Raw genomic sequence first — 25,028 nt, forward strand, 5'->3', positions numbered from 1 at the left:
TCATGTGCTAGGTAAAGTGACTTACCAGAATTGCTGGAGGCCTTGGTACCCCTAATACAAGCTACTTTGATGATTGGAAACCTACACCTGAGTTCTAATTTAAGTTGCTTTGTGGCCAGTTTATATATTAAGATGCACATTTAATTTATGTAGCTCTTCCTGCTTCTGACACTTAGAAGCATTTGTAGCTGGCACCAGAACTTTCAGCTTTCACTTTGCCAAGCTGAACAATCCATGCTCTGCAGTGTCTTTAGTAATGGGCTGTCCCTTTTGCCACCGAATTGACCACCCCTTTTATAGCTTCTTCAATTTGTAAAAACTTGTTTTGAAGGTCAAGGCCAGAACTGTAAATAGGGATATGCATAAAATTGTGCCACTGTAGGGTTATTTGTGTTGGAAATGTAACATAAACCTGGGGATTATAGATGGAAATTTACCTCTACAGTACTGTTTCCATTGGAAATGCAATATGCAACAGGTTTATATTTGAATTTTTTGTGGAAAATGAACATCCATGGATTTCGTGCATTGTTTTTATCTTTTAGTGGGCAAAGCACAAAGGCCTTTTTTTTCCTCCTTCATTCCCCCACATTTTTAAGCAGAAACTCTTGTGCTTAATAAGAAAGCAGAAAGAAAAGGCAAACGTGCCTTTTTTACTGTTGAATTTCTCCATCTTTCTGTTGCCCTTTTCAAAGTTTCAGCATTTGAAGGGTTTGGGATTGGCCTGTGGTCCTGGATCCCAGGATTCCTGGGCTCATGGCTCACTCATTGGGAGGAAAGAAGAGCTGTGTCCCACACTGTGAGTTCGTGGTACGTCCACGTGGCCATTCAGCAGTGGCTAGTTACCACTAAGCCGTAACAGATGGTGGAGCCCATATAGGTCGTCGTTGTTTACCCAGCTTCTGGGTGTAGTCTTCGCTATAGTTGCCTGGTTTTTTGGCATTGTTTAGTATTTGGACAGCACTAACAGGGCAGCTACATCACTGCCTCTCTGTGTTCAGGATGGTGGAAATGTTAGTGGAGGAGTGGCATGCAGGGTGGAGGGTCTTATCGTAGGAGACACAGATATCGCTTTGCTGACTTCCCAGAGGAGTTCAAAGTTTATGAACTGACGACTTGGGAAATACTGCAAGTACTGACAGGAATGTAACACTCCTTAAGCCATGTTTTGCTTTGTCCAAGTGCGGTGCTTGGGCGTGGAGAGGGAAGAAAGGACGACAGTAGGGCTTTCTTGGTGTGCTATCCTGATAACTGCCTGCAAAAAACTGATGGAACTCTGCTGAATCATTATTACAGGGACAGCTTATTAACATCATTCCGAGCGGAAATACCACTTTAGGGCCAAGGACTGTCCAGGACAGGAACTTTGAGGGATCAGCCTACAGGAAGAAGAGGAGGATTGTTCAGTGTTGTTCTTTTTTAATGATACTGTAGCTAAACTCCAGAAAGTGATTTGAACTCTACAGTCCTGGTAATGATGCGAGAATATATCTGAAAATCTTTTAGAGAGCTGTGTGTTACTGAGACCTCATTGATGGTTGAATTGTTTTCTAAATAATTGCCAACACTGCTGTCCCCCAGCGAGAATCCTAGCCCTTTGTCAGGAGTGGGACTCCTTGGAGATGGATAGTTCAGGTTTTTAGGGTTTTATTGAAAGAGGCCTCTATTTCTTTAAAATTTAAACTTGAGAACTTACCAAACTGCCAAGAATTTATGTTGCTTCTATCAATTGTCTTTGTTCAGTTCATAGAGGATTTGTGGGTGCTGAGTGTGTGTGTATATTCAAATATGTATACCTAATACAAAATAGTTGCACCAGGTAATTAAGTGGCAATAGTTGTAATGCTTTGCAGAGTTCTTGCTCAGTTTTCCCTGCTGTGCCTCTCCTTTTCAATTTGCCTGTGGTACAAATATTTGCTGCATAACTCAGCTCTCTGCTCTCATTCATTAGCAGTGATATTTACAGTATAAATGGAGTGCTTGCACTGCTGGGAGAGATAGTCCTGGATTTGTCTGATTGGAAACTCTGCTTCTGACAGTGTTTTCTTCTCAGATGCATTATCTCCTCTTTAGGGTTAACTCAGAGCCATCCTGCCAGTCCTGTAAGATATTAGGCACGACAGTTATGCATTGTTGTCTGCCTTAGAGAAATGCAAACCTGTTTCCTTTTCTGAAGATAGCCTCACAAGGAAATAAAAATTTCCCCTAGAAAGCAGATGAACATCAAATACAGCCCCAGTAGCACTTTTCCCCCCCACCCTGTGCATTAGAAGCTTCAATTTTAAGGTGACAGCAGTTCCTATGTTAGATCTATGCCAGGTCAAGAAAAACAAAGGCTGGAAAAAATACGATGTAGCTGATATTTTTAACAGAGATGTGGGTTCTTAAATGACTTCAAACTACAGTGGCATTGAATAAGGGCTAACAAATCCTTATTTAGGACCATGAAAGCAGTAGTGTTCTTCCAAGAAGTGCTGAGAAGGCAAGTCTAAGCATCAGGTTTTATCTGATCAGAAAATGACCCCCAAAGTTGTAAATCTTACTGCCTTGTTAAAACTCCACCAGCAGCCGTGGCTGTGAGGGGGTTAGGAAATGATGCATGTTTTGAAATCAAATGGGGTTTTTTTTTCTGCTCTCACAATTTGGTAAGAACAAAAACATCTGTAAAAAAAGAAAGGAGTTTGGAGGGGTTTGAGTCCCCCAGAAAGCTGTGCTGGGGAAAGCGTTTGGGTTGCCACCAACCACCTTTGCAGGGACTATATCGCCCTCTTGCGTGAAGCCTCAGTCATTTTGGTATGAAATCCTGTTGAGTCGGGAATGCAGATCTTGGCTTCCTTTTGGCAGTGCTTTTATAAAACTGAGCCCTGTGAAATGTCACACGTGTGCTAAATCTCTCTTTTCACATGCCCCTGCCTGTCCCCTTTCTCCTGTCTTAGAGAGGTATGAAATAGGGTGTTAGATACCTTCAAAAGTTTCTTCACAATTTTGCTTTTCTGCATCAAATTATTGAAATTGTTTAAAGTCAGTTTAATCAACACCTTCAAAAACCTGAACCTGCAGATACCCTACTCAGATATTTCAGTATCGCAAGAGAAACAGAGGGCAGGGGTTCCACATCAGCCTCAAAATTAGCACGAAATTTGGCTGTAAGTAAGGCACTGATAGAGTGACAGGTCTGCCATTCTGATTCTGGCTTTTTTTTTTTTTTTTTTAAATTTAATTTAGGATCACGATATACTGGCTGTGCAGTTTCTGCAAGTAATTTGGCAGTGCAGATTTCCAGATAGCTTTCATGAACTGTACTTGGCTTTGTTGGTGCTGTTGCCCCATTAGATTTATTAGTGCTTTACAAGCTGGCACAGTCAATGTCATCTTTTCTTTTCTTTTCCCATTCTAGTCAATAAAAAGGCAAAACAAGTATTTTCTGTCTGTCCATTTTGGCATGAAGCCTGTGTGTCAGACCATGTCCAAGAAGCATTATGTTCTTGGCCTAGATACTGTATTTCAATATCCAGTCAGCAAAGAAAATACACAGAAAACAAGGAAATAAGCTTTTATATTGCACACAAGGGTCTGTTGAATGCAGATTTTTGGCATAAGAAAATTTGTAAGAGTTCTCATGCTGATGCTGTATAAATATTTAATAATCATGTGTAATAAGTTTTTGATGTTGATAAGTAGGTAGATATTGATGGAGTCCTGAGATTCAGAGTTTAATTGCTGGACTACTGTACAGAGTAATTGTAGTCATTAAAAAAATTCCTTACATTGCTGTGTTCTGTATATGAGGAAGCAGTCCTATTATCTTTATAAATAATGGTATGTGAATTAGATTTATATAACATTTGAAGCAATGTGTTTGATGTTTTCATCACTTTTCTTTTCTTACAGACAGAAACTATGAATGCCAGTCTATTACGGGTTCATCTTGAGTGCAGTTTACCTAATGACACATATCAGCTAGTTAAGGTATGTTTTATTATTATTTTATATCTGTGTAAGTCTTCTATTTTAAACCAAGCTTAGAGGGACGCTTTCCAGAGCTCTAGAAATTTTAGCAACATTGCAGTTTTCAGTGTCTCAGTTTAAATGGGAATTGTGTTTTTATAAAACTGCATCCTCTGATGTAAATGAAATGTCACACACATCACACTAAAATCTTTAGGAATAAAGGAGATGAAAAAAGATACCCACCATCCCATAAACCTCCCAAAAAACTAAACCAAAACCAGTCCAACAGGCTAAGCATTCTGATAGGTAGGTGTTGTACTACTTAGATTAGATTCCTGTAATTTTTTTCTCCGGAAACTTTTCATGAGTGTCTGGTTCACAGTGAGAAGTGATCAGTGAGCTGGAGAGGCTGAAGCCTGGGCTGCCTGGGCTGTGTTCCTGGGGATGTGAGGGCGGCTGTGGTGCTGGACAGAGCTGCAGAGGGGCGAGTGTGTTAGCAGGGACTCCCCCTCCAAAAGCACTGAGCCTTCAGGACAGTAGGTTATCTCCTTGGCCTGGGCAGTGCCATCTGAGTCCTCTTCCCGTCTCTCCTCAAGCATCCTTACATGGTAGGTGGGTGCTGCTCACTGGTGTGAGGTGGGTGCTGCTCACTGTGGGTGTGGTGTTGGGTCAGACACAGACCCGCGCTGTGGCCGGCGGCACCGCTTTCCCCAGGAGTGATGAGGCCCAGGCTCCAGAGCTGTATTCCTGTGTGTTGCACAGGGCAGCATTCCTGTGCTGCTTTGCTTCCACGTTTGGTTCTTGCAGTGCACAGTGCATTGAGGTGCTTGAGGTGCACCTGAGCATTGGAGGCTGCATGGGGTGCAGCTGTCTGCCCTTTGATCTGACTTCCCAAGGGTGCACTGTGCCTGTGCTCCAGTCGCCATGGCAGCCTCCTCTCCTGCTCCTGGCAGCCATTTCAAGTGCTGAGAGTCTCTGGTGCTGTGTGAGCTGTGAGCTGGCATCCCATCCTCAGGCGCTTCCCACTCCTGCTGTACTTCCTTGCAGCACTTGAGATTAGCTGGAAGTGTTTTGCTGCAATTCTGAGAGCACTTCACGTGCCTGTTGTCTCCTCCTCCATCCTGAGCAAATTAGTCTTCTTGGTAGGGCATCGGAGCCTGAGTTTAGCGACCTTGTGGTTTGATGCAGGACCAATGTATGTTATTCACTGTTGATTGTCTAGTTCTGTTCTGCTTTGCTGGCTTTAATTTTTTTTGCCAAATGGTGTCTGTGTCTTTGTAGTTGCTATGACTTAGCTGTGTTAACAGCAGCCACTGCTTACAGATGGAAATAAGATCCTATTTGTATTTTTCTGAAGTATTCTAGCCAGACAACAGTGTTTTCTATTAAGAATTGTACATGTATGTTTGTTTTTTTAAAATTACTTCAGTGAGAAATGGAGACAAAAACACAGGATTTGGAAAAATTAACTATAAACAGACCAGTGAACATGAACTGTCTTCCTACCATTAAGACACATGCATCAGTCTGTTTATGGCACATTTTATTGAAGGCAGAGGATTTAACAAAGGAAACTGTTTTGCAGTCCCTGAGGTGAGACTGACTAAGACAGTTTATAAATTTTCATTCTCTCAAGGTTCAGTGTCTTTTTTAGTTGTTTTTGTCTTTGTTTTTGCTGTGCTCTCTGTACCTGCACTGTGTTTGGTTTCTGCTGAGATTTTAGCAAAGGTCCTAATTACTTCTGTTTTGCCAGCGCTTTGGTGCTGGAAACCTTGTTTGTTAGATAATACCTTTGATTAATTTCTCAGAGTACCTTAGTGTAGTGAACTTCTTCTGTTCTGTCCCCCATCACACACACACCATATCCCTTTGTCTCACTCCAGAGTTGCTGTTTTATGTCCGATGACCCAATGCTGCTAGAAATGAGCTTAACAGTAAGAGTGGAAAATGCCCAGCAAGATTTTGTGGAGCACAGACAATACTTACTGGAGAATCTTTTTGTAGTTTATGTAGCAATGGAAAGAACAAAGACCTCAGGTAAGTCTTAAATCTGCCTGTTAAGTGTAATACAGCTTGATTTTATACATAATTTGCAATTTGGTATCCTAAATTGAATTGAATTCAGTAACAGCTTAACTTCACAAGTAGGGGAAACAAAGTTCAGTTAAACACAGCGTGCAGGAAATTGTGTAGGGCAGAGTTATCATAAGCAGAGTTCCCTTCATAAAGGTAACAATTGTAAAGTTGTAAACTACATCTTTTTCATTCTTTAGTCCCCCGTGCTTATGCATCTGCTTAAATAGTAGGGAAAGATGACATGGTCCTTTGAATTCTACAACTGCATCTCTGGTTTCCCATTAATTAAATCAACCATTATGGGACTGTGAAGGCAGAATGGTTTATACAGTACTGGCGAGAGTGGCTGTTATGGAAAGTAGGGTAATGAGGTAATACAGATGTGCACATCATTTGTTCTTGTAAGCTAGAATTCCACAGGCAAAACAATCAACTCCTTGCAGTTTCTTTATGCTGCAAATCCTCTAAATCCAGGGGATTTAAAATTATTTATAGAGTCTTGCAGTCTATTAGAACAGCTTTTTTTAGACATTTTTGCCAGTTTTCCCTTCTGACTGGAGAAGAAGAAACTGCTTAAGAGTCCAGATTAAAATAATATTTTTTAACATACTTATTGAAAGAGTGTGATCTTTCTGTCTTTTGAGAAATGCATTTCAAAATCTAGTCACAAAACAATAGATACAATATACACAAGAAAATGTCCACAATATGTACTGCTTCCCTTGTGTCTGTTCTGTGATATTTCACAGAGCTGAAACTGAAATACCCGCTGCAAACCTAGTTTCCCTGCCAGTGAGATGCCAGGGCTTTGTTGAGTTGTGGATTTGCATTTATTCTGATGCTGGTAGAAAATTGTTCCCATCTGTTCTGTCAAGGGCGCTCACTGTTAACACTTTTGATGGTTAAAGTACTAGAAATACGCTTTTAGGGCTGTTTTCTGTTAAATATAGTGCAGCTATAAGTCCTCTCTGTGCTAGAGGCTGGTCCTGTAAGCCTTTTGGATTTGCTGTTGGTGGGATGTTAGCACCTAGAGTGGGACAGCAGGTAGGCAGGGCTGCACAGGGGAACTCACCAGTTGGAAAGGCTGAAGAGCTTGTGCTTTAAGAGTATGTGCTTTAAGCAGCTGGGGAGTATGTGGAGCTCATAAGCAACACCTTGAACCTGCTTTTGGAAGCTGGCACTTGCAGTCTTGCTTTCAAGCAGCTGAGCAAAGCACATACATCATTAGAAATCATGGCTGGTCAGGTGGGAGAACGTCCTTTCGTGTCAGCCTGCATACACTGATTTAATTCAAGCATGAGCAAGGACAAAAACACAAGTTATTCTGTCCTGCTGCTCTTCTTTTGGTCCTGTACATCTTCCTGCTGTCCTGTGGATGGAAACAAAGCTTTGCCAGTGACCAAGGGTGGTTCCCCAACACAGCTGTACCGCCTTATCCGCAGGTGAGAGCTGTTACCTCTGTCTCCTGTTGCTTTAGGCAATAGTTTTCCACCTGCTGGGTGATAAGACCATTCCTGATTTGAGCCCAAAGCACTGAATCTGGCTTCACATTATCTCCTGGGAATGCTTGCATTTTAAAGCAGGTGAGGCAGGATCTTGTTCAGCTGTGTGTGATACAGAACAGTTTTCACTGGACCCTCTCCTGCTACTGATAGACTGGCCTGTAGAAAGTTACTTGCATCACCAGCCGTTCTTCTTCCCTTCAGCTGTTAACTCCTGTCTCCCTGCCCCTAGGAAAGGGGGGAATTGTGCTCTAGATAGGATTTAGAGGATAATGAAGATTCCCTGTTAAAGCTTGCCTGCATCTTTGTGGCCAAAAATCTTGTTGAGTGGATTTTTCCTCCTCTCTCAAACGTTTGCCAGCTCAAGATGTAAATAGTTCTTCCTTTTAGCAAGGGTATCTGTCACACAAAGATGTTAAAATTTAAACTGGGATTGCTTCTCATATCTGACAAGAGAAGAAACAAGAGTGTTTCCGTCCTTGGTGAACTTACCTTGGTGTTCATTCTTTTGGACAGGTCATTCATCAGTAGATGTGTATATCATGCATTCTGGAAACAGCCTTGTGCATATACAGGTAATTGTGGGCTTTGGGAAGTCATAATTTAGGGTGTTGGATTTGATTGGGGAATTAGCTTTCTCTAATAGCAGATTGATTTTGCTGGTGGCAAATGTCACACTTCTAAATTTTTGAAGTGTGCCCAAATGTCTAATAGATCCTTGAGATGACATGTTGTAGTTCAGTGATGAATTTTTTTTTTTAAACATAAGAGCTGTTAGCTTGAATAAAAATTCATGTGTTGATTTAGAAGATATGAGAAAATGGCAGATGGTGGCTTGCAAATTTGACAAGAAGATAGACTAATACAGGAGCTGCAAAACTAATAGTGGTAGTACTGCCACAAAAATCATTTGTCTTGTCTTCATGCAGGAAATACGTCAGTTGTCACAAAAAGACTCATCACCTGTGGAATTTGAGCCAGTACTGCTATCCTCATCATCTACTAACTTCACGAAAGTTGCTTCTATTTCTTGTAAAGGTACAGGTTACATATATTTAGAGATCATATCATTAAACAGGATTTGATTGCTGAAAAAGGGGTAGTTTTTTTCACCAGAGACCCTGAAAGATCTCAAAATCAACTTGTCTGGACTTCACTGAGAAAGAGGATGAATTTTTTTGCTAGTTTTTTCCACCATTTTTATGTGTATGTGGTTCCTCTTATGCTGGTTGAAGGCTCTAAGCTATACGTGCTTGAAAAAGGGGGAAAAGACATTTGCTACAATGTTAGCTGATTTTACAATAAGCATAATTATTGAACATGCTTTTTCAACATCCTTTTATGTTTTTTTTCTGTTTCAAATATGTTTTCTAAAAGGCTATTGTGCTTGGGTGGTCATTTTCTATGACATTTCTTGGCAGGACCATTGAAGAGGTTTGCCTGAGAGCAGACGTGTTTGTGGAAGAGCAGAGATTGACATTTAAGCATTCCTGACTCCAGCCTGTTTCCTATTCTGGCCGCTAGACTGCAGTGTACAGACTTTAAACATTTATGAAACAGGCTGCTTTCATAATGACATTGAGACATGTTTTTCCTAGGGAAAACATGGGCGAATAAGAAGAAAGAAGGGACTATTATGTTCAGGGATTCTTTTTTTCAGAGCAGGTTTTCAGTTATTAAAAGGAGGCAGTGTGCTCTCATTAGTAAGAATGCTGTGCCGGTGACACGTGGTTAAAATTGGTCAGGTAGCTCTTCACAGCCTTATTGTGGGTGTATTTTTTGAAGGTGTTTAGCATTCATGAATATTTAAGGCAAGTTTTGAAATCTCTGAAAATCAGGACTCAAACAATTAGGTGCTTTACTCTGTGTGAGTATCGCACCAGCAAAGGTTCTCCTTTCTTGCAAATCTTCACATGAAATAATTTTAGATATGCTTCTGGATGATGTATTCCATGTGTCTGCTCTTTCCCAGCTGCATCCTGTGACAGTGAAAGTCTTTATTCTGACAACAAAGAGAGCAATCTTTTGAAAGGCACTACAACACTCAAAGCCTGTCTTTTCTGTCCTGTGATGGAAGGGTAGGTTGACAGTGGGTTTTTGTTTGTCTGTTAACATTCACTGATATTATAATGAAAATACTGTACCTTACTTCTAAGAGATGAAGGTAACTTCCTTTGTCAGTCTACGATTCCAAGGTCAGTGAAAAGGCTTCTTCCTATTGTTGCTGTGTCATTTGCCAAAATGGACCTGTCATGTTTCAAGCAATAGTTCTGTATTTTATCCCAAGAACAATTTCAGGAGCCAGTAAAAAGATACGCCTTAGCAGCTCATATTGTATACACGTTGATTAGTCTGTGGTAAAATTTCCAGCATCCTTGTTAATGCAACGCAGAAGCTGGATAGTTTTAGAAAAAGTGTGAAGTCTTTTCTTTCTTCAGTCATCTTTTGCCAATTTCACCCAGCCTACTGTATTGCAAAGCAGTAGGCAATGTTGTACTATAGCATAACAAGAGGGTAGAAATTTTGCCTGCCTCTTTTACATGGTTCTTGTGAATTTTTACTCTCATATGTAATTATTCCCAAATAAAATTTTTGTTCTTCTCCATAAAAGCTTAGAAGAGCCTCATTATGCAAGAATGCTATGGTATCTTCTTTTGTATGGACCACTTATTATGTATTCAAGGACAATAGCAGGTGTATTTATATTTTTTTCTCTATTTTCTTACAGGTATTTTGATGTAGATCCTTCTGCAGCATTGTTTCATATAGAGCCACACCATAACACTTCAGGATACTGGTCCATATGGTTTACAAATAATTTTTACTTCAGCATTGAATTGAATGAAGTCTTCATAGCCAGAGAAACAAAGAACATAGTAAAGGTGAGCTTTATTTCTTCTTTGTACAGTGTTTTGTATTTGATTTAAAGATACGGACCTTTGACATAGGAATAGGTTCTTTGAAGAACTTGGTGTTCTTAGAGCTGGTTGGAATCAGTTGAAAATAAAGGTATGTGTACATCTGTAACTATTAGGCTGCTGTCTCAAGAGGCATTATTCACTGTCCTGCTTAGTTTTGTATTGTTTTTTTAACAACTGTTCTTTCCTTTGAGTTGCAGCTACAGATGCATCAAATTACAGATTATTGCTCTGTTCTCAGAATTGTTGCATGTGTGTTTGTGCTCTCTAGGATTCAGCATTTCTTTATAGTGGAAGTCTTTAGTGCATAGATGAGCTTTGAAGCTGATAATTTACTCGCACAACTGCTTGATTCAAATCAGGCAAATCTGGTTTATGAATAAGCACATAATGTAGGCATCTAAATGACTCTTAATATTTTGATATTGAGATTTGCATATATGCACTGTATGGGTTGGGTATAGGCACGTATCACCATTTAGTAACAGCAAAAGCACAAAGGGCAAGAACGTTTACATTCTTCAAGGTATCACCTGCACCAGTAAATGTACCAATTTTAATTCAGCTGTTGTTTGATTCTTTTTAGATTCTGAACTTTGCTGAACCTCTGACTCTACCTCCAGGCTGCTGGAATGTATTTTCTTTGAAGCTCAGTGTGAAAGACACTGTAACGAATGTGCTCTCTAGTATTTGTTTGTCCACAAATGTGGGAGTGATGTTTGAAATACCTCTGCAGATATATTCGACTGTGTCCAAGGTATTGTATTCAATTGTGTGTGTTGAATTGTTGTTAGGCACTGCAAACCCAACTACAGCAGAGTCTCTCTCAGGCCAGAAAATGTGTTCCTTAGTCCTGAAAGAAAGGCTCAGTACCAGACCACTCTGTTAAACCCTTCTGTAGCTTAAGAAGTGAAGTCCCCAGAGTTGAACAGCGATGGAATTATAGGTCTCTTGGCACTTAATTCTCTTAATTCAAGGCCTTAATTCTCTTATTTGACTCTATGAAATTATGCACTGAGAAACTGAAATTTGTTCTCTTGTTATATTTTTATTTTGTTTTTCCAGCAGGGAGATCTTAATTTTGAAGCAATTGCCCACTGTGATATTCAGTGCTACTTGGGAAAGTCTGATTCAGGTAGGCTCATCTTAGGCTTTTTTTTGGCATCTGACAGTAGTTTTATTGTAGAAAATTCATTTTATATAGCAGGACTTGTAATGAGAATCTTGAGATTGTTTATACAAGCACTTAGTTTTACGCTTTTTTAAAAACACCCTCTTTTCAGGGACCATGTAAATGGCTAAGGGTACTGACTACATGGTGCAGTATTTCAGACATCTAATTCCATAGCACATGCCAAGCTGATGTTCTATCTTGAAACATTTTTTTTTTTTTGAGTTTTAGTATTTAAGACTCTCCGATGAGTTCTCATGGGTGATGTATTGCCCTTTTCTTTCTTTATACACATTTTCTCAAGAGATGTTGAGGTAGAATGGTAAAACTGTCCACTAACTCAGAGTTATTAGAAAATGTGCATAACCTGAGCCCAGATCCTGAGAATTCTTTGATGAAAAACAAACAGAAAAATGTTGACCAATATCCTCCTGTATCCAGAGTTAAATTTGAAGGCCTTCTCTTTATCTCTTTCTCACAGCAATAATTCCATAGATTTCTGCAAAAGATGGTTTATCAGGCTTATAAGACAGCGTCCTTGACACTGTATCATGTGAAACAATAAGAAGCGCTCTTACTTTTTTCTGGAACTGAGGAATTTATCTCCAGATACTGTAATACTGGGAGCTGTTTTAAGTACATGGCTGGCATTTACCAAAATACAGCGATAGGTATTACACAGCATGATACTGCCTAAAGAATGTTGAATCTGTTGAAAGCTGATTCAGAACCGTGGTTTTTAATCTCTGTGCAGTAGGGAGTTTCAGAAGGCAGCTGGTACCATGGGCTTTAAATGTTTAAGTGCTCTCCTGGAAGTGTTTTCAAGATGACATTTCCTGAAATGTATTTTTGTGTGAGGATGTGAGGAAGGCAATAGTAGTCAGTCAAATGTGAAAAGAAGAACTGAGGTGACATACAGACACATGTGACTTGAACAATTACTGGTACGCATGCACGTTTAGGTACATTTCTTAGAAGCAAATGTTTGCTTTTTTGTATTTTTTTTTAATCTGTATAAAGGAATATGGCTGGTACAACCAAATCCTTGTTGCTTACTTTATTTTTGTTCTAATAATGCAGATAATGAGATCTTTATATACAGGTATTCTGCCTTCTGCTTTAGGATACTAGTATTGTTAAACAGAAATGTGTAATGCAAGAGCCTGAAAATACTGACCTAAAGAAATTGTAGTTGGATTATTCCAGTAATCACCAATCTGAATTCAATACTTTAAACATTAAGGATTGTAGAATAAAGTACATACACTTTCAAAATAAATAATTTCTGTTTTCTTTCAAAGGAAGTTTGCTTTTCTGACTTCTTTCTGCTATGTGAAAATGCTCGCGCCAATGAGTATAACTTTCTAAAAGGCATTAATCTTTAGACTGATGTAAAGCCTTGCAATTTATCTTAAGAATTTGAGAAAATTATCAGCATCTAGAAAAGAAGCTAAAAGGAGAAGACTGTTTTGGTCAAACTGTGGGAATTGTTCTGCTCCCTGCTGTGCCGTGCTACTCCATTTTTGTACCACTATGTAATATATTATCTTGATACTTTACTGCCATCAGCAGAGAGTACTGTGTAGGCTACTGATAACCTGGTTACTCTTCAGTGGCGTCTATTAGACATAGCAGCAGTAAAAAAGGGCTTACTAGAGCATACAAAGCCTGTGCAATACCCATACTCTTGTTTGCATGTACAGTTACTTTGGTTTTGCAGATGTATTTCCTTAAGCAAATCTGATGTGGAAAATAATATATATACCCTCTCATACTGTCACTTTGAAGGGGAAAAGTGGGTTGCCTTTTTTGTTTTGGGTCTGGACTCTTTGCAGATACAAATTACTCATGTTCAGAAGTAGGTTGATGGAAGGAGCAAATATTATCTCTGTAAAATCTGAACTACCTATTATCCTTTTAGCAAATCTGCTTTGGCAGAAGAGTCTCTCTCTGGACCATTCTGCCTGGGACGTGGATTCCGAGCTTGCAAGTGACCTTTATGAAAGATGGCAAAAAATAAGACGTGGGGAAGCATGCAGGTCTGTACAGAATCTGCTGAGGTTCTTAATTCAAGCCAGGACAGTGTTGTAAGAAAGAATATTTCTGTTCGGAAGTATTCTTAATTAGAACAAAACATTTTGGACCATTTTCTACAGTTACGTTAGTTCTCTCAAAGCATGTGGAGTTTCAGTGCACCCCAGACACTCCCAGTGTTCCTTTCAAGGCACTGCCAGCCATAAGTAAGCTTTTCAGCTGAGAATGTAAATAATATTCTGACTATAGTCATCTCACCAGGGCTACCTGGCATGAAGGCAGTCAAAGCATGTTTTACCAGAGCATTTATGGAGTTGCCTGAATCCTTCATTGACAGGTTGTGTAGCAGTCTTCTCAGGATTAGGGTCTTTGAATGTCTTCCAATGTTTTTAGTCCCTGGCCTACATACACAGAAGTTAGGCTAACTCTCTGCTAAGGGGTACAGCTTTATGGGCTTTATTTTGTAGAGACCATTTTCAAGGAAAGTTTAGTTGATGCAATTATAGGCCCTGGCAAATCGTCTTGTTGTTGTTATTCTTTGTTTGAAAGGGGAAAAAAAAAAGAATACAAACTAACTAAGTTTTCTGGTTTTGCCAATAAAGCAGGAGACGTATTTCAGGACCAGCTCGCTTTATTCAGCAGAAGAACTCTGAAGAGGAATCCTTTGCCTTTTTCTTGCCACGATTGACTACAGAGCCTGGCCTTACACTCAACTTCAGTGCCACAGCTGTTAAAAGTAGTATGGTGAGGATGGTTGTTCCTACGCTTTTTTCTGAGTTGATGTATTTTTCTGAGCTTATTTAAATTATAAAGTCTGTGGGTAATGTTTGGTGCTGCTTAGCATTTTCATACTGCTTGTGAATTAGTGTTTTGATCTAATTTAAAACACTAGGTTTGTATCCCTTTGGCTCTTTGATAAGTTTTCTAGCTTCCTAGTTGTAATATTATAGTACAAGGAGAGGAGTAAAGCAGTGTAGGTCTTAACAAACAATTTTTTGTAGTTGTTAAAACTTTCCTTGCATTTATTATATAATTCACATGCTTGTGATAAAATAATTGAACATGGGACCAGGGATACGGTGTGTTGTCATTAGTGATGCATGTGGTTACAGGATGGCCTTCCTCATGCCACTGCCTTGTGTGACAGAAGTGTGTGAAACATTCATGAGAAGATACAACGCTTGCAGAGCAATGTATCTTCCAGCCACACTGACTTTCTTTCTTGTTTGTCAGATTTAGGTCTCTACTAACCTAGCCTAGGCCAGAACCAGTCATATGGAAATAGTTTTCATATGCACATATTGTGAATTACCTTAATATTCCATTTATCCAGTTTAATGGTTAGTCATTACAGTAATTTTTATAACCTGCTTCCATTCAGACTTCTCTAAGAAAGGGTGGCACCTCACTAACTTCACTTTCTTCTGTGCAAGAGCTTTGTTCACATCTGCCTGCATAAATCAAAATCCAAATGAAAGGGTTGTTTGGGGAGCGGAGTCGGTCTGTATTTTTGCACACGTGGTTTGAAATGCACTCTTAGCTGATTTTGCAAATTATGACATTGTGGTGACATGTCCTGCTGTTCCATGCAGTCTTGTGCACGTATGATTATACTGCATTAAGACAGAAGCCAGATTGAAGTCCCTTGAAAATGCAGATCATATTATCAGTGCTGAATTATTTTACCAACCAGTTCTCAAATATGTAGTTTTTAATTCTTTCTTTTCCCCTCCAAACTATTTAGGTAAAATATTTCGTACTAAGAAACCCTTCATCCTTCCCAGTTACGTTGCAGCTTCTGCCTCTTTCTTACTACCCTGATCCCCAAGCTTCACTGAGTCTGCTGAACAAATGGTAATAACTATCTCAGGATACTGTTTTCCCTTTTAAAAGATCTTATTTGCTATGCCTTATGATTGTTACGTATTGGGGTTTTTTTGGGTTTTTTTGGTTTTGGTTTTTTTTTGGTTTTTTTTTTTTTTTTTTGTTTTTCAAAGTGTAACTTAGGTGGGGATTATGTTCTGATCCATTTTGGAAGATACAGCCCTGTTCAGGGCAGTTCCCTGTAAGGTGCATGCGTTTGTGATGTACCTCATCATTGATAAAACACAAGTTGAACATGTTTTAAGCAAATTTGTGTCTGACAGATGTAAGTCTGTCATCTTCTAGGATCTGAGGCTTAGCGCAAGCTGCCTGGGTGAGGTGAGCAACTTACAGAGTTGGGGTTGTGTATCTCCTCGTGGTGCTAGTTGGTACTTACAGAGTCTGTAGACAGATCAGTGAAAAGAAGGCATCTGAACCGTCCCACCTGGAAAAGTTTTCTTCTTAGCCTTTTCTTAGGTAATAACCCTGGTTGAAGAGGAAACAGGAACCAGGAAGAAAAATGCAGGTCCAGAGGGAGGAACCTCAACATAAATGTTTAGGGTCAGCTAAGTAAATGTTTCTGCGTTGGTTTGGACTTTCTGTTTTAGAATTGAGATTATCTAATGAGAAATCTAGAGAAGAGCTAGATGAACAATAAAGGGACCTGGTGAAGTGAGCTGAAGTTCGCCAGAATAAGTCCTGACTGTCACACTTAATTTTGAAAAAATGTTACAGTTGGTAGGACTGTTTGGTTTGAGACAGTGGGATTACTCCTGTGCTTAGGTGTAACTTGCTTACTTGGGGTCCCAATCCCTGTGTAATTGCTTCCTTAACCTCATTTCTTTACATAGGTACATGCATGTGCATATATATGTCTGTGTATATATATGCACATTAATAGCTGCATTTGTTTGCATACTAAATATCATTTCCACATAGACTCTTTCTAGTGGTTTGCAATTACATTTTCTCTGTATTTGCACACTTTCATTTCTCCAGATCTTCTAAGTTTACCAGAAATCACATCCATATAATAACTGGTTCTTTTTAAGCTAAAGTCATAGACAGTTGTGACAAGTGAGTTTTCAATTCAGTGGCTGGAGGTCCATTAGTCCTCTATAATCTACATTTTACCTGTTGATTTTCTTACATCAGTTTTTAATAACTTAATGTCAAATGCTCCTAATTTGCACTTAGGCAAAAAAGTCAACTGCTGTAAGTGAATTTGATTTGCAAATTATGTGATAGAAAATAGGAATTTATCCAAAACAAATAACGAGCAGAAAGAGGGATATTTGAATAAATTATATGAGATTTAATAATGATTATTTCTTAACAGTTAGGTGAGCAGAAAAAGCTTCGGGGAATTTGTGTTTGTGTGGCTTAGAAATTGTATTTCTTGGTTGTGATCTTTTACAATATTCTACACTGACAGACCTTAAATGCCCAGCCATTTGTCTGTGTTCCAAATGTGTGGAATCCACATAAAACTGATTTGCAGTGTATTCTGTTGAAATGCAGACCCACATTTCCACCATATTTCACATTGCCAAAATGCAATTGTGAAAGTAGGCTTTATTTAAGAATAGATGCCAGCATGTAAAAATAAGTCAGTGCAGTTCTGACAGGCTGGGTTTGAAGTGCTTAACTTTTTGTTTTGGTTTATTTAGGTTCGGCATAAATGTGCAAGCTATTAATTTCACAACCACCGAATTCAGGCTAATGGATGAATGTTCTCACAGGGTAAGATGGCTAATTTTGGTAGAACTGGTCTGACACACTAGAGAAAGCTTTTTCTAGCTGTGCTACTTCTGGGTTGTTCCCAAGTGTGATTTAAAGCACTTTCACAGTGTTTTCTTGATTCCCTGTCAGGTCTGTATCTTCGCAGTTAATTATTTTCAGCATTTGATGAGTCTGTTTTGAATATAGCTGTAGGGAGGAAGTGCATGCATGCCTGGAAGTGTGTGTGTATGTGTTGTTGGGACTTCACACTTAGCTCCAGGCTGACCATGAAACGTTGGGCTGTTGAGTCAGTGATGTCAGGAGCTGGCTGGTTATCTTCTCAGTAGAGGGAAATAATGTCATGGAGTTCAAGGGAGAGGGAGGCGGGATTTCTGCATCTCAACTTCATGCCATTGCAACTCCTGGATTCAGCTTTGGAATGTCATGATTCTCTCTGGTTCCCATTGCCTAATTTTTGCATGAGTGTGGTAACACTTGACTGTGTCACACCAGTGCTGAGCTGTGCTTAAACCCAGAGCTGTTGTGTCATGGGTGACAGAAACAAAGAAAATGCTGTATCAGGGATGTTGGCATATTCTGGTGACCAGAGTACTATCCAGAATACCTGGAGAATTTCTTCTTAAGACTTCTGTTCTGTGCAAAAGCCCAGAATTAATGTATTTTCCTTGCTGCTTGGGCATTCTGCAGCTTTGTCTTTAATGTCCTGTGTAGATACATGTTTCTGCACATATGCTTTAAGACCTTAATGAAGTATTTGTACCTTGTAAAAAGAAAAGAGTATGTTTGCAACGCTAATCAAAGCTGACCTTTCCTTTCTGGCAACTGTTGTAAGAGTTGTTGTAAAAGAGAGGAGACAGCAGTTCGTAAATCCTAGCCTGTAGGCACACTCTGAGAAAGGGAAGGTAGCATAGGGGTAGGAGTGAGCTTCCACAGTCCCACACACCAAACTCTTGACCAAATGGAAGAACAGCTGTAGATCTTCACATCAGTGTGTGCAATACATGTTTTTCATTAGATTTGAAGAGCTGTGGGGAACATGCATGGTTTAGATAGGTGTTCAGCACATATGAGACAGATCTTGGCTTGTTAACCAAATCAGTAGTTGTTAATATTTAAGCTTTTGCATTTGTCATCATTTCCCTAGTCAGTTTTTTTGTGCAGTGAATTGTTAGGCTCATGTTTGAGTGCATGCATGTCTTCGTAGGGAGTGACATGGTGAAGTTTGAAAATGCCATACATGGCTTGCTTTTATAAATACTAACTATTAAATGCAGGTTCTGATAGTTTTTGTGTGTTGCTTTTCATAAAGTAGACTAAGAATAAAAAAATTTTGAACTGAAAAAGATCAGAAAAGCTGTAAGTACAACACCCATGAATTGAGAAACAACCAAGCAGGAGCCCATTTTGGAATGTTTATGGGGTTTTTGACTGCTATAGGTATCTGATCACCCCTTTTCCCAGTTCTGGAAGAACAAGTTTTAGGGCTATTTTCATTTTTTGAAGGCAGAAAGAATAAACAATGGTATAAAAAAAAACCAAAGACAAAACCAAAAACCACCAAACAAAAATTTACATTATTTCCAGACTAAGTGAACTTCTGGTAGTTCTGGTTGTCAATTAATATAGTAGAGAATTCACTTTGGCTTCTTTCCAGTGACTCAAATGATCAGCATATTTGCCAGCAGTCCCTTTCTCACTTCAATCAAGTTGTAAGTCATACTCTGAGGGTATAATGGTTGCCACATTTCCCTGTGCAATCAGTGCACTGTCAGTTCTTGTGTCGTGAAGTGTTTCAGGATTCCTTGACTATGAAAGACACTATATAATTTCTTTTCCGTCTGAGCTAATAAAGGCTGTTTTAAATAATGAAGTAATACATTCCTCATAATAAGTGCAGTAATATGAACTTTTCCTCAAATAAACAATCTTATCTGATGTTTTATGTTGTCAAAAGGAAAGACTTTGGTATAAGTTAGTTAGCAGTTTCTGCACCTTGCCAAAAATATCCTATGTGGTGCTAAGTAGTGATACAGTGCTTGCTTTATTGACATCTTTAAACACACATGTTTTCTGTGAGTGAGAAGTGCATTTTTTGTTTAACAGAATGCACATCAAGAGGACCTTATCAGCAAGAAATGCAGTTCTGAGATGCTTTGGTTAAGTTTACAGCCACTGGAAACCAGAAAAGTTGGTGTAATTTTTACACCTCTTGACTACAAAAGAGTAGCTTCCCTTATTTTAATCAGGTAAGCCAAGTTTTAGCTGTAAGTGAGAATCAAGCAACTCAATGTAAAAAAGAATTTTTAAAGTCCTGGCACATAGACAAATGGTCAAAATTTGGAAGTCAGAATGTCTCTCATTTAATAAAAATTGCTTAAAATGTGTTTGTGCCTTATGTCTCAGTCATTAATTCTCTTGATATATGGTCAGAAGATTATAAAACGCATGTGACTGTACTGAGGCAGTTTTGAGCTGAGAGAGAAACACATTGCATGGCTTTGCTATTTTCAACTCAACTCTGTAATGATAGGAGTTATTTATCCAGTAAGACTTATGTGCAGCCAAACATTGGTTATCTTTGTAGGAAGAGAGTTTATGGAAGAAGCAATCATTTTTACTAGGTGGCGCAGTTGTTACCCAGTGGCAGTGGTCACTAAACTTACTCCCTCACTGTGTGAAATTCACTAGTGACTGGTTCTGGAGTGATGCTGTCTCTGTTTAGGGGAAATCTGTTCCGCTTTGGCCACTGATTCTGGTTCCTGAAACACTGTTGTCTTGGTTTGGCATCTAGAGACCAAGGCCATGATTTTGCAAACTTAATTTGTGCTTTAGTGGCTGATTGCTTGATTTCTATTTTATGGCAGAAACAACTTAACCGTTCTGGATGTGGTCAGTGTAGAAGGCTTTGGAGCCAAAGAATTGCTTAAAGTAGGCGGAAGACTCCCTGGTGCAGGGGGATCCCTTCGATTCAAGGTGCCAGAAGCTACACTAATGGACTGCAGACGACGTGAGTAAGGAGACACAGGTCTCTGGTTGTGCAGCTGGCTGCTTTGCTCTGCACTGATACAGACACAGAACATTAATGTTACGTAAACTGATTGGTAAAAGATGAAGAGCTTGGCCTTGAGAAGTGTAGATTCTGTTTTTTCAAAATGCTGACTGAAAATAGTTAAAAGTTTTAGAAATACACTACTGCAAAACAATCTGTATTAAATTTTGGTCACTTACATGGTTGTTTTTTTAAATTTAATTGTAAGTAAAACCAGAAATTTATTTATGAATGTAAGAAAATAATTTTTATGCACTGTAAAATAATGGCTCTCTTTTTTCCCTTTAAGAACTGAAAGACAGCAAGCAAATTCTATCCATTACGAAGAACTTCAAAGTAGAGAATATTGGGCCTCTTCCTATAACAATTTCATCAATGAAAATCAATGGTTACAGTTGCCAAGGATACGGATTTGAAGTGTTAGACTGTCAGGAATTTTTCCTGGGTCAGAACTCATCACGGGAGATCAGCATTGTGTAAGCACTGACAAATTTGCTGACAAAATAACTGAAGTGGAAATTTGAAATAATTAATTTCAGGAGCAGACACTCCAATAGCATACCACACACAAAATTTTGGATGGAAATTTAGTAAGCGTTTCCCTCAGGATAACACTAACAAACGAATAATATAATACTGGTTCTTTATAGGACCCATTATTTTTAAAAAGCAGCATACAGGCTTTTATCAGTGCATTATGAAGTAATAAATCAAAGCAAAAGAGTTGCCACAATGTTTTATTTGCTTGGTATTCTCTAAACTTGTTCCAAGTAGCCTGACCACAATCTAGTCATGTTTTCCCAACACTGCACATAGTCTAAAATTGATTCTTTTTAAACTGTTTTTGAGTGAAAGATACTGTGACTTAAGCAAAAGTAAAGTTAATATTACTTACTGTATTAAAGTAACTGAGGTTTCCTGTACAACAATTTTACCTCTACTGACTGGAAAGGCAAGTCATACCTTCTAGCAATCAAGTAGAATAAGGAGGTGGGTCAGGGAAGTGGAAGAAAAGACAAATCTGAGAGAAAAACAAGTCACAGTAGTAGGAGTATTGTGAAGAGTCACAATGAACCCACGTATTTTGCTGATTTAAGATGACATAATGCCACCTGCACAATTTAAGCAGATTGTGGACAGTTTATTTAACTGTGCTTTAAAAAATATTAATAAATAATATTGTTTCCTATTATTGAACTGTTATTATTAGAGGAATAAATTATTAATATTATAAATGAGGCAATATTTAAAGTAATTTTAATAATTAAAATATGCTATTAAATTATTATTAAATACTATTAAATTAGTTTTCATACTTCTTGTTGTTGTCATATTATTTGTATTTTTGGTATTAGTGTGACTTCAGAAAATTAAATTCAGCCCAATAATGAAAAGGTAACACCATCTCTGTTTTTCCTGTCAGATTCACTCCTGACTTTACATCTTCGTGGGTAATCCGTGAGCTGACACTGGTGACTGCTGCTGATTTGGAGTTCCACTTCACACTCAACGTGACTCTCCCTCACCATCTGTTACCACTGTGTGCAGATGTGGTGCCAGGACCCAGCTGGGAAGAGTCTTTCTGGAGGCTCACTGTCCTCTTTGTAAGGTAAGGCTTTCCTCACAGCACCCCTGAGTTCCTACAAGATGCAGTGCATGTGAATGTCATGGTGATAACACTGGTGCTGATGCATCCCTAACGGAGATCCCCGTGTACACTGTGGTGCTGCTTGCACTGTTTGGACACTGGAAACAGTCAGAGCACAAATGAAACAACAGCAGTGACCACATTGCCTGGTTCTAGATGCAGCAGAAAGAGATTGTAGGCATCTGAAAAAACAGGATTTTTTTCATTCTGTTTTCCTGCTAACAAAATTTACACTGCATGATTGAGAAGGTGGTTTGATGAATTAGAAAGATTTTTGTTTTGATCCATATATGTTTGGTGCAATTTTATACACTGTGGAGAGAGGATATTTTGCTTCTACATTTCTAGTTCAAAAGTATGGTGGCATTTGTAGCTCATTTTATGCCAGCATTTTCTCTAGGAAAAGAAAGAGACAGTGTTAACTAAATACCAAAATAATGACAGTGACTATCACAAATGAATAGGAGGCTGATAGGTATCATATTATGGTATGATGTAATTGTGTTGTAGTGAGACTTACTTCTAAATTACCTTCAAATCAAGGATTATCTTTTTTATAATGAACTTTTTCTCTGTTCTGTTTTTTTCTTTGTAAAGTTCATGACTGAGTTATTTTATAGAGCTAATAACTAGTAAGGGCTATAAGGAAAAAAAAGGTAAAGAAAAGACTATTACAACTATCATTTTTAAAGCTGTATTTTGAGTTTCTTGTCTTTGTTTTTACTTAGAATTTACTAACAAAATATTTAAAAGTGTATCTTGTTAGAAACTTTTTAACTCTTTTGCTGAATATTCCTGAAAGTTGTAGACACCGGTATCTGTTGTTTTCTTTGGCAGCTTGTCCCTGCTTGGAGTGATTCTGATAGCCTTCCAGCAAGCCCAGTATATTCTAGCAGAGTTCATGAAATCAAGACAGAGGCCAAATCCTAGTGCTTCACCACAGCAGAACAGCAACTCTGTTGACGTAATCAGCTCTGATTCCTACAAGTAAGAATACTTTTTTTTCTTCTTTTGTACCCTGTTTATTGTGAAGTGGTGCTTTCTGTATGTACTCTGACATTGCTGTGGGCTGATTTAAAGGAGACAGTGTTCCAAGCAGCTTTTTTTAGAGAACTTCCATCTCAACCCAGGAGGAGTGGAGGAACTCAGGGGTTTATTAATCTTGTATATTGACAGTAGTACATTAGGTAGAGATTGTGTGATGAAAGTAAAGGATGCACCACGTGTGGCAGCTATGGAAAAATGGAAAATACGTTAATGGTTCTCATATCTGACCCTCTTGAGTGGTCAGTTAGGAACTTACTCACTGAAGCATGTAAGTGTCTTGGAAGTCTTAGCAAATACTTAGAGTCTTGCTCAACTCCCACTGGAATCAGAATGTATGAATTAGCTGGTATGGTAAATTGAACACCTAAAGCAATTTTGTGGCTTGTGAATATGCCCCCCCCTTCTTTTCTTACAACGATGTCTCATAAAGCAATTCATGATGGCTTTGTAAAGATGAACAAATCCCAAATTACTTTTTTTTGTTCACCAGGGGAAGCTGCAAGACATTTATGGATTCCTATAGTTCCTCAGATAAAGGTAAAGGGAAGGGCTTCCTGTCTGTAGGCACTTCTTCCAGCCGAAGTCAGAGTGCGGCAAAGAGAAGTCCTGCGACCTACAGCCACTCTCAGAAGAAACACAAATGTTCAGTTTACTACAGTAAGCAGAAACCAAACACAGCAGCTGGCAGTCCCATTGCAGCTGCTGATGAGAAACAGAATCAGATTGCAGAGAACCAAATCTCAGCACCAAAAGAGGACATTTGCACTGATGTAGTCAGTGAGAACTGGGTAACTCTGAAATATGCAAATGGCATAAATGTTAACAAGAATTTAACTCTTCCAGAAGACTTTCTGGGTAAAGAAGAAAGTACACTGAAAAATACAGTTCTCATTAAAAATACTTCTTCAGAGTGTGATCTGAAGGAAGATCTTCAAACATGTATGTTTCCTAAGGAAACTAACCTTAAAACTTCAGAAAATCTAGCTGAGCTCAAAGAACAGGAATTCTGTTCTGTGAAGATGTCCAAGAAGCTACCTGAAAGTCACTTGTCCAGAAATTCACCTCAACAACAGCCGGAACTGCAAGAAATTTCTAGGAAAAGTAGTGGTAATTTTTTTTCAAATTCCATCAGTCTAAATTACTAAGCAAAATCTTCTGATGAGTTCACTGTGATCAGGGTTTTGTCTTTTGCATGAGACAAGGGGATGCGGTTTTTATGTGTTCACTGTGATTTGTCTGTTTACATTTCTAAGGAAGCAGCTTGCATTTCAAGTTGTTTCTTGGTTTACAGATTTCAAGCTTGTGCCATGGCATTTTAACTGTTAAAATAATTGATGTCATAGATATGCTTATAAGACACAAATTGCCCTTGTCAGATATTCAGAAGGATCCCAGTTTGCTATTTTCAGGTCCACTGAAAATATGGTGCTTGAATCACCAAGCAAGCACATTCAGAAGCAGATATTCAGAACTCCTTTGATAAAACCACCCAAAATAACAAAAACCTGACATCGGAATAATGTGAATTTATATTTTGTAGGAATTGGCAGATCAGTGTTTCTTTTATTAGTTGCCTAGCTATATTTTTTATATAGTTTTTCTTGTTTTGAAATTGTGGGACTAAGCTGCCTGGGAGCTTTTACCTTTTAGCTTCACAATTCAAAATTTTAAGAGCAGCAAAAGAACACCTGGGAGGAATCAAGAGCAGGATAGGAAAATGTATCCTCTGGAAGCTTGGCCTTACTGAGGCACTTGGCAAAGTAGTTGAATGGTGAAAACTGTCATTTGCTGTAGCTGTGGCAGAGTTTATTTAATGAGTGAGCCATCAGAGGATTTCAGGCCCTGCTGTCTTGTGTAGTTGTTACCACAGGCTCGTTGCTGCCTGTTGTGTTGCAGTCTGCGCGCTATAGCGGGTACAAGTGTGCACACTCAGGTGAAGGCAGGATAGTTTCACTTATTCTTACAAGGTATTTTGAGATTCTTCATGTGCTCCTAAAATGCAGTGTTGTTTATTCTTTGCTTTGAA

General features: G+C 38.8%; 1 protein-coding gene across 7 annotated transcripts in view; it reads left to right on the plus strand.

Annotated features, from left to right (window-relative positions):
- The window catches only part of TMEM131L (transmembrane 131 like), an 81,464-nt gene that overhangs the window by 42,191 nt on the left and 14,245 nt on the right, over window positions 1–25,028 (plus strand). For 3 of the 7 annotated variants that reach the window (XM_032108225.1, XM_032108229.1, XM_032108228.1), the window contains exons 8-25: window positions 3,892–3,969; window positions 5,835–5,988; window positions 8,046–8,104; window positions 8,459–8,567; window positions 9,502–9,607; window positions 10,258–10,411; window positions 11,034–11,204; window positions 11,513–11,582; window positions 13,540–13,657; window positions 14,255–14,396; window positions 15,397–15,506; window positions 17,186–17,258; window positions 19,362–19,504; window positions 20,123–20,265; window positions 20,597–20,783; window positions 21,731–21,916; window positions 22,793–22,942; window positions 23,493–24,109. In XM_032108225.1, the coding sequence (XP_031964116.1) occupies window positions 3,892–3,969; window positions 5,835–5,988; window positions 8,046–8,104; window positions 8,459–8,567; window positions 9,502–9,607; window positions 10,258–10,411; window positions 11,034–11,204; window positions 11,513–11,582; window positions 13,540–13,657; window positions 14,255–14,396; window positions 15,397–15,506; window positions 17,186–17,258; window positions 19,362–19,504; window positions 20,123–20,265; window positions 20,597–20,783; window positions 21,731–21,916; window positions 22,793–22,942; window positions 23,493–24,109 (2,770 nt within the window). The remainder of the gene's footprint in view (window positions 1–3,891; window positions 3,970–5,834; window positions 5,989–8,045; window positions 8,105–8,458; window positions 8,568–9,501; window positions 9,608–10,257; window positions 10,412–11,033; window positions 11,205–11,512; window positions 11,583–13,539; window positions 13,658–14,254; window positions 14,397–15,396; window positions 15,507–17,185; window positions 17,259–19,361; window positions 19,505–20,122; window positions 20,266–20,596; window positions 20,784–21,730; window positions 21,917–22,792; window positions 22,943–23,492; window positions 24,110–25,028) is intronic. The other 4 variants (XM_032108226.1, XM_032108231.1, XM_032108230.1 and 1 more) reach the window with 3 other exon arrangements.

This window comes from Corvus moneduloides, chromosome 5, assembly GCF_009650955.1.
Source record: "Corvus moneduloides isolate bCorMon1 chromosome 5, bCorMon1.pri, whole genome shotgun sequence".
NCBI classification, from domain to species: Eukaryota; Metazoa; Chordata; class Aves; order Passeriformes; family Corvidae; genus Corvus; species Corvus moneduloides.